This window comes from Malus domestica, chromosome 05 (assembly GCF_042453785.1).
Source record: "Malus domestica chromosome 05, GDT2T_hap1".
Taxonomy (NCBI): Eukaryota; Viridiplantae; Streptophyta; class Magnoliopsida; order Rosales; family Rosaceae; genus Malus; species Malus domestica.
Window position 1 is genome coordinate 30,029,387 of NC_091665.1, and position 7,497 is coordinate 30,036,883.

The 7,497-nt window shown below is 38.1% G+C and overlaps 1 protein-coding gene across 6 annotated transcripts; it reads left to right on the top strand.

The window, feature by feature from the left end:
- The first annotated feature begins 1,500 nt into the window (after positions 1-1,500).
- LOC103435803 (sterol 3-beta-glucosyltransferase UGT80A2) lies at positions 1,501-7,089 on the top strand. Of its 6 annotated transcripts, none has more exons than XR_011581478.1 (14): positions 1,501-1,890; positions 2,141-2,334; positions 2,626-2,868; positions 3,082-3,193; positions 3,328-3,498; positions 3,834-3,897; positions 4,064-4,121; positions 4,235-4,412; positions 4,707-4,837; positions 5,426-5,528; positions 5,660-5,736; positions 6,148-6,221; positions 6,315-6,464; positions 6,747-7,089. XR_011581478.1 is itself a non-coding variant. In XM_008374217.4 (14 exons), the coding sequence occupies exons 1-14, from the start codon at positions 1,737-1,739 to the stop codon at positions 6,912-6,914; spliced, it is 1,851 nt and encodes a 616-aa protein (XP_008372439.2). In that variant the 5' UTR covers positions 1,501-1,736; the 3' UTR covers positions 6,915-7,089. The 6 variants fall into 6 exon arrangements, 2 of the variants coding, with proteins under 2 accessions (XP_008372439.2, XP_028958373.1); XR_011581476.1 differs by having other exon boundaries at positions 6,148-6,195; positions 6,315-6,649; XM_008374217.4 differs by having other exon boundaries at positions 6,148-6,195.
- Positions 7,090-7,497: the final 408 nt, after the last annotated feature.

Consider the following 7,497-nt stretch of genomic DNA (forward strand, 5'->3'; position numbering starts at 1 on the left):
CGGACTTTGAATTCCTCTTCCTTAAATATTTGGCAGCATAAGAGCTAAAAAGAAAGAGCTTTCCCTCTCCCTCTCCACTGGAGGAGAAAGCAACACAAGGGAGAATTTCTACAACACAACCTTCCTTTGGTCACCCTTCCTTTGGTCTCAAAAGTATATTAAGGATCTTCTACAGAAAAATAAGATGGCTGAGTCTAAACAATGTGCTACTCCTTGTCTAACTTATAATAGACTTCTCAAGGATGATGAGCAACCTTTTAATAATCCTGAACTATATAGAAGTGCAGTTGGGGTATTTCTATACCTTGTGTTCACAAGACCTGATATTGTTTTCTATGTGCGTCAGGTTGTCAATTCATGCATACCAATGGTTTCATAGTTTCTTGATATGAAGAGAATACTCAGATACCTCAAAGGTACTGTATCTTGTGGTATCAAATATAACGGGTGTGACTTGTATCTTAAGGCATTCACTAATGCAGATTGAGCTGGTGACCCAAATAAAATAAGATCAACCACTAGGTTAGTAGTGTTTTTGGGCAATAATCCAATTTCATGATCTTCAAAGAAACATCAAACAATTTCCAGATCTTCTATAGTGGTCTTCCACAATTGAATAATTGGATTGAGGTATGTGACAATCTATTAGCTATAGCATTGTCATTTAATCTTGTACAACATTAGAGGACTAAACACATTGAAATTATGTGCATTTTGTCAGAGAAAAATTTGCTAGCAAAAAGCTTTTGGTGAACAGTTTGCAAACATTCTCACCAAAGGTCTTAGTGCCCCTGTTTTCAATACTCATTGTTACAACCTCATGCTTGGATAATTCAACCATGAGCAGTAAAGGCCTTCTTTAAGCATCTTCCCTCCAGAAAACTTGACCTCGAGCCAGAACCAGGGTCGTAAGACCTTTTATCCATAAGCAGATGTTTCGGTTGTCCACGTTGGAGCATAGGTTTTATTATTATATTGTTGTTATTTATTTTTTTTTTTTTATGGGTTAAGGATATTAGAATTTCTTGCCAGTTAAGTATTAGGGTCTTGGATGTGTACATAGTAATGTGCATTAGAGAAGAATTGACGGAATAAGAGTATATTTATTGTTTGGTAAATATGTAATTAGGGTTTAGACTAATGAATAGGCTACCAGTTTGGGCCATCAACCCAATAGATTAGTTAAATCCAGTTTACTCTTGGACCCAAATCTAAACAAGGTAGGCTTAGCCCAATTACTAAACCCAAAATCTTGTCCAAGCCCAACTCAGACATATTGCAATTCGACAGTCGAATAAGGGTAAGTCCCGGTCTACAAGTTACCAAACAAGGTAAGACTTATGAGTAACTTTTCAGTTTAAACTACTGTAACTCTGTAATTACAAGTAATTAGCAAGTAAAAGAAGCGTAAAAGTAGCTTTAATCCATTGTTTGTCGGAAATTAAACAGTAAACAATCAGCGCGGCAGTTAAAAAATTACAGGTCCCCCCGAACAGTTGTGCGCACGTGTCTCCTACTCAATCACTTACACAGCCATTGCGAGCACTTCCTTCCTTTTCCCACCCACCACTTTTTTCCGGAACGACACCACCGCAAGATTTTCGCTTTCGAATCTTTCCACAATTTTCTCGCCATCCAAACACGCCCTACGCCGCTCTCTGGGCTCGCTTTTCCTCTAAGCTTCCTCGGATCTTGATCATCGCAACGAGCCTCCCCGTCAGGAATCAGTGCCGGTTATGGAGGAGCCGCCGGAGAAGCGCCGGGACTCTTCTGCGAGTTCGGGAGAAGTTCCGGTGAGAATCGAGGATGCAACTGGCGGCGCTAGTAGCGAAAATAGCGTAGAATTGGAGAAATCGGTGGATATATCTCACGGTGGCAGTTGCTCTAAAGGTTTGTCGGTTTTACTCGGAATTTAGGTTCTGTTTGGTGGATGAGCAAATACAAGATAATTAATTAGATTTTTTGTGCTTATTCTTGGTAATTAGTTAGTTAAATTGCGTTTCTTCTCAGTACTGTATTACTCAGGAAATTCAAATTTTATGTATTTTCTTAATCTTAAACAAGAAATGCTATAATTTAGGTAATGGAGATTGTGGAGTCCAATTTACAATCACACTAAGTTAGATCTTACACAATTCAGGAATTCCTGGCGGGAGCTTGTCTAAAGGGAACACATTGCCGCCAGCGGAGATATCATCGAACTCTGAGAGACGAGAATCAAACTCCGTTCCGTTTAAGTTGGAAAGATCAAAAACTGACACCACCAGACATCAGAACAAGTTGTCCAAAGATGCCGCAAAGATTTTCGACGACAAGATTCCGGTGCACCAGAAGGTGTGATTTATCAGAGATGATATCTGTTTTGTTCATTGTATCATTTTAGTTTTGTAGCCTCAAGATTTTCGAATGTTACGTGCATCACTGATGGTCTCAACATTTGATGTGTAAAATATTGACCAAAAAAAAAAGTTGATGTGTAAAAGGTGATGCAACGTGATAGATTGAGATAAGATCACGTTGGCCAATCCGCATCTCTTATTCAAATCTTTGACTAATCCTAGATATAATAAACAGTAAAAGGCTATCCGAGTTTTGTTTTATAACTCAAAAGATTCAATTGTGCAGCTTAAGTTGTTAAATAGAATAGCTACGGTGAAAGATGATGGAACCGTAGAATTTGAAGTTCCAGCTGGTGTTGAACCTCAATATCTGGGAGATAGGTGCAGAACTGCTTCTACTGGAGTTGCCGATGATGAAAATCTTGATACAGAAGATCTTCAAGACATACCACCAATGCAAATAGTAATGCTTATTGTTGGAACGCGTGGAGATGTGCAGCCATTCATTGCAATTGGCAAACGTTTGCAGGTTCTCACTTTTCACATATTCAAGACTTGTCTAAGTGTTTTCCATTGTTGAAATTAATTGTCGAAAATAGTAACCATTTTGATAATATGGTTAAATGGTATAAACTCTTATGATTTTGTATTAAAGATTTGATTGGTGTTTTAGAGTTTATGGATATTCAAGATGGTCAAAAGCATATGTTCAAGTTTGTTTATGAAACTATTTTTGTTGCAGGACTATGGTCATCGTGTAAGACTAGCTACTCATTCAAATTTCAAAGAGTTTGTCTTGACTGCTGGTTTGGAGTTTTACCCTTTAGGCGGTGATCCAAAAGTCCTTGCTGGTTGTATGTACCAAAGTGCCCTAAATGCTGATTTGTTTGGTCGCCTTTAGTGGTCATTTTAAAATATTTGTCAAGCTTTAATATGGTTCCACCATTAATTTCTGTATAACCAGTTTACTTATATGTCTTTTGAGCAGATATGGTAAAAAATAAAGGTTTCCTGCCATCAGGGCCTTCTGATATTCCTATTCAACGTAATCAGTTGAAGGAAATTATAAACTCCTTACTTCCTGCTTGCAAAGAGGCTGATATGGATTCTGGTATTGCCTTTAAAGCGGATGCAATAATAGCAAATCCCCCAGCATATGGTTAGCTTTCGACACTTAATGATTTTGAGTAAAAAATTTAAATCTTATATTTTTTCATGGTCAAATAAGTTGGATTTTTTTTTGTGGCAACTAATTCTCTCTGTGTTTGGGAAATGGAGGGTAGGAAATTTGGTTGCAATAATTTTTCCAATTTTTATAACTGTATTAAAACAATGTTCCTTTTCCCCCCTTTAAAGAGTTTGTGTTCTGAAGTAGTTAAACTTTGTCTTCTGCTATAAGATACATCTGCATGTTATTGTCATATTTCACGAAAAGTATTTCCACTTACAATTGCATTGCTTTGTTTACTACTAACCACACAAATGCTTCTTTAGGGCATACTCATGTGGCGGAGGCGCTAAAAATTCCTATTCATGTGTTTTTCACAATGCCATGGACGTAAGTCTTGTTTGGGTAATGGAATCTTACTGAGTTGTATACTGCTTTAATTGTTTTGGAGTTTGGGTTTCTGCATTTTCTCAATGTTTTGTCATGATTGCCAATGTTTTGTCATGATTGCCAATGTTTAAGTATGCATTGTGTATGTTTTACCTTTTCCTACCAGGCCAACTAGTGAATTTCCACATCCTTTGTCCCGTGTCAAGCAAACAACTGGATATAGGGTGAGTCCTCTGATTTTTAACCCTTATATATATATATATATATATATATATATATAATTTCCACTTCCTGATTTATAATTAATTTTAACTTTCTGTCCTACGTAAATTTTCAGCTATCATACCAAATTGTTGACTCCTTAATCTGGCTTGGTATACGGGACATGATTAATGATCTTCGCAAGAAAAAATTGAAACTAAGACCTGTCACATATTTAAGCGGTTCGCAAGGCTCTGATTCTGATGTGCCATATGGATATATATGGAGCCCCCATCTTGTTCCTAAACCAAAAGGTACTTCAGTTATATTTTAATTGCATGTTTTAGTTCTTCCATATATAATCATTTGGAGTCCCTCAGGTAAACAAGGTAGGATTGTTTTGAGAAACTTGTTGAGTTCAAGAGAAATGTGGCTGTAGGTTGAGTGGCAATAACGTAGATAGTGCTGCCTAGGATAGTATATCGGACTCCATTTACAGGCGTATCTCTGCATGTTTTATTATTGAACATTCTTGCTTAAGAAGGCTTGAATCTTAGCAAAGTATGCCAATGTATGTCAGTCTTTACTGAATAATACTTGGTTTGCAGATTGGGGACCTAAGGTTGATGTGGTGGGGTTTTGCTTCCTTGACCTTGCATCAAATTATGAACCTCCAGAATTACTTGTGAAGTGGCTTGAAGCTGGTGACAAGCCTATATATATTGGCTTTGGTAGCTTGGTGAGTTTTGTTATTTATTCAATCCTTACTCGTGAATATATACATATTGCTATCTCTGCAAGTTTTCCTATATAGTAAAGCATACCTGAGCAGCCTTGGGACTTGTTTGAGTTTTGTCCAAACTTGAGGTTGGCCTCCATAATTATCCATCAATTGATAGAATAGTTGACTTGCTCAGGACACTGTTTATTCACTTTAAAATCTAGATCTTGTATATGGAGAATGCAGTGTCGTTTTCAATCAGTTTGAGTTTATTGTTATGTTGTATAATCATGTAGTGATCCTTGGAACTTAGTACATAATTGAGATTGCTATTTGTTTTTAGTCTACTGCAAGCTAAAAGAATGGATCTGATTAGTCAGACAACCAAAGTTATTTACCATCTCAAGGATAAATGAAAACTAGTGTTCTTCGGAGATATCCTTTGACCGCTTAAACAGATAGTCACAGACACACTTACAATTTGCACATGCATGGATGTGTGCATACACACATGCTGACACACAAACACACATATGTAATTATGCACATACCTATTCATGCATACATATGTAGCTTTCGTGACCAGAATCTACTTCCATGTGTCAGCCTGTTCAAGAGCCTCAAAAAATGACCCAAATAATTGTGGAAGCATTGGAAAGGACAGGGCAGCGGGGCATCATTAACAAAGGATGGGGTGGCCTAGGGGAGTGTAAGTTCTTAATTCCCACAAGCTTAGTACAATTTCATTGTTGTTTGGAGCTTTCCGTTATTCTCCTTTTTCCCTGTCTAGCTGACCTTTTGGAATGCACTGATGTATTTCACTTGATTTTGTCTCCTCAGTGGCTGAACCAAAGGACTTCATATACCTATTGGACAACTGCCCTCATGACTGGCTGTTTTTACAATGCAAGGCTGTGGTGAGACTTAACACCTTAGTTTGTGGTTTTCTTTCTGTCGTTTTAAACTGAGAAGAAAAGGGGAAACAGAAAAAAGGAACCACACCATTTGGTTGGATCAATTTTTGTTGTTGGATAAATGGGAATTGGATGGCAATTTTTTTAGGAAAAATTGGATGGCAATTATTTTAGTTGGATAAAGAAGAAACACCACCTTTGAGCTGGGTCCTTTATCTCGACTATGCTTTTGTGACCTGTAAGAGAATATTTTCCGATGGGCAAGTGGATGTCATTAGGATGGTTGCTTGTTACTTGTAAAATTTCATTCAACGATCTCCTAATATTTCCAGTCTTCAAGTGTTTGTTTCTCCACATGCTTTAGAGTAGTTTTAGATTTTAAACGGTTCTTATGGTTTTCTGCCCTTCCTTCAGGTGCATCACGGAGGTGCTGGAACAACAGCTGCTGGTCTAAAAGCTGCAGTAATTGTTTGATAACCTATCTTATGGTTGAATACTTTCAGTCCGTGTGATTTAGCCCTAGCCTAAATGTACATTGTTTTTCTTTTTAGTGTCCAACATACATTGTTTTTCTTTTTTAGTGTCCAACGACGATTGTTCCTTTCTTTGGAGACCAACCTTTCTGGGGAGAGCGAGTACATGCCAGAGGAGTGGGCCCTGCACCCATCGCAGTTGATGAGTTCTCACTTCCCAAGTTGGTTGATGCAATAAATTTCATGCTTGATCCCAGGGTAATCTTTTGTTTCAAAAAAATTGAACTGACTATATACATTCGAAAGGCATGTAAAATGCTACCTCCAGCATCTTACATGAGTGGCAAGATTCGATGTTCAAGTTTCTAAGTTTATATTTTAGAGGTTCTGGAACTTCAGTAGAAGTACAAGCAAACCTTAACTTTGTCAGTTGTTTGATTCTCGTAAGAAATCTTCATGAAATAGTTAGGAAGGCTTATTATCTTGGTGTAAACTGGAAAGAGAGAACCGCCTAATGAGCTTACCTATAAATTACACCAGGTGAAGGAGCGCGCCGTCGAACTTGCCAAGGCTATGGAGAAGGAGGATGGCGTGACAGGAGCAGTAAAGGCCTTCTTTAAGCAGCTTCCCTGCAGAAAACCCGACCCCGAGCCGGAACCAGGGCCGTCGAGCTTTTTCTCCGTACGGAGATGTTTCGGTTGTTCATGAATCCTGGATGGCATTTTCAACTAGCCATTCTCCCTGCAACCTGCGCCCTGAATGTTCATAATTCTCGATCTTGAAAATTTGTAAATTAGTTCATTCAGAGAAAGGGCATTATTGTTCTGAAGCTTGTAAATTTCACACTATTTTGCAAATGAAAATCGTCTTTTCCCCTTAGAAAGGTTCACCGGGGCTTCAGTTTCTGTGGAAATTTTAGTATACACCGGGAATTTTGGCCATTAGACGAGCATTCAATTATCAATGATCAAGATTCAACGGTCAAAAATCTCAATGTATATGATATCCCGAAACATACTAGAAAGTCTGCTGTTTCTGTTGTCACAACAGCCAGTTCTAGCGTACAAAATGATTGAATTTTTTGGAATTTCGCCGAATTATAAAATTGATTTTGAAGACAGAAAAACAGAAAACAAAGGTTGGGTTCTGAGCCGGAGATAAGTGGCATGGAACTCTGACTCAGTGCTGGCTGGATATTTTGAGCCTCTGGGTTGGTGCCACGTGTAAGCAGAGACATGCTGATTGGCAGGTATTGGATTCTTGTAATTGGGCAAGTGAATGTGGCAGCGCA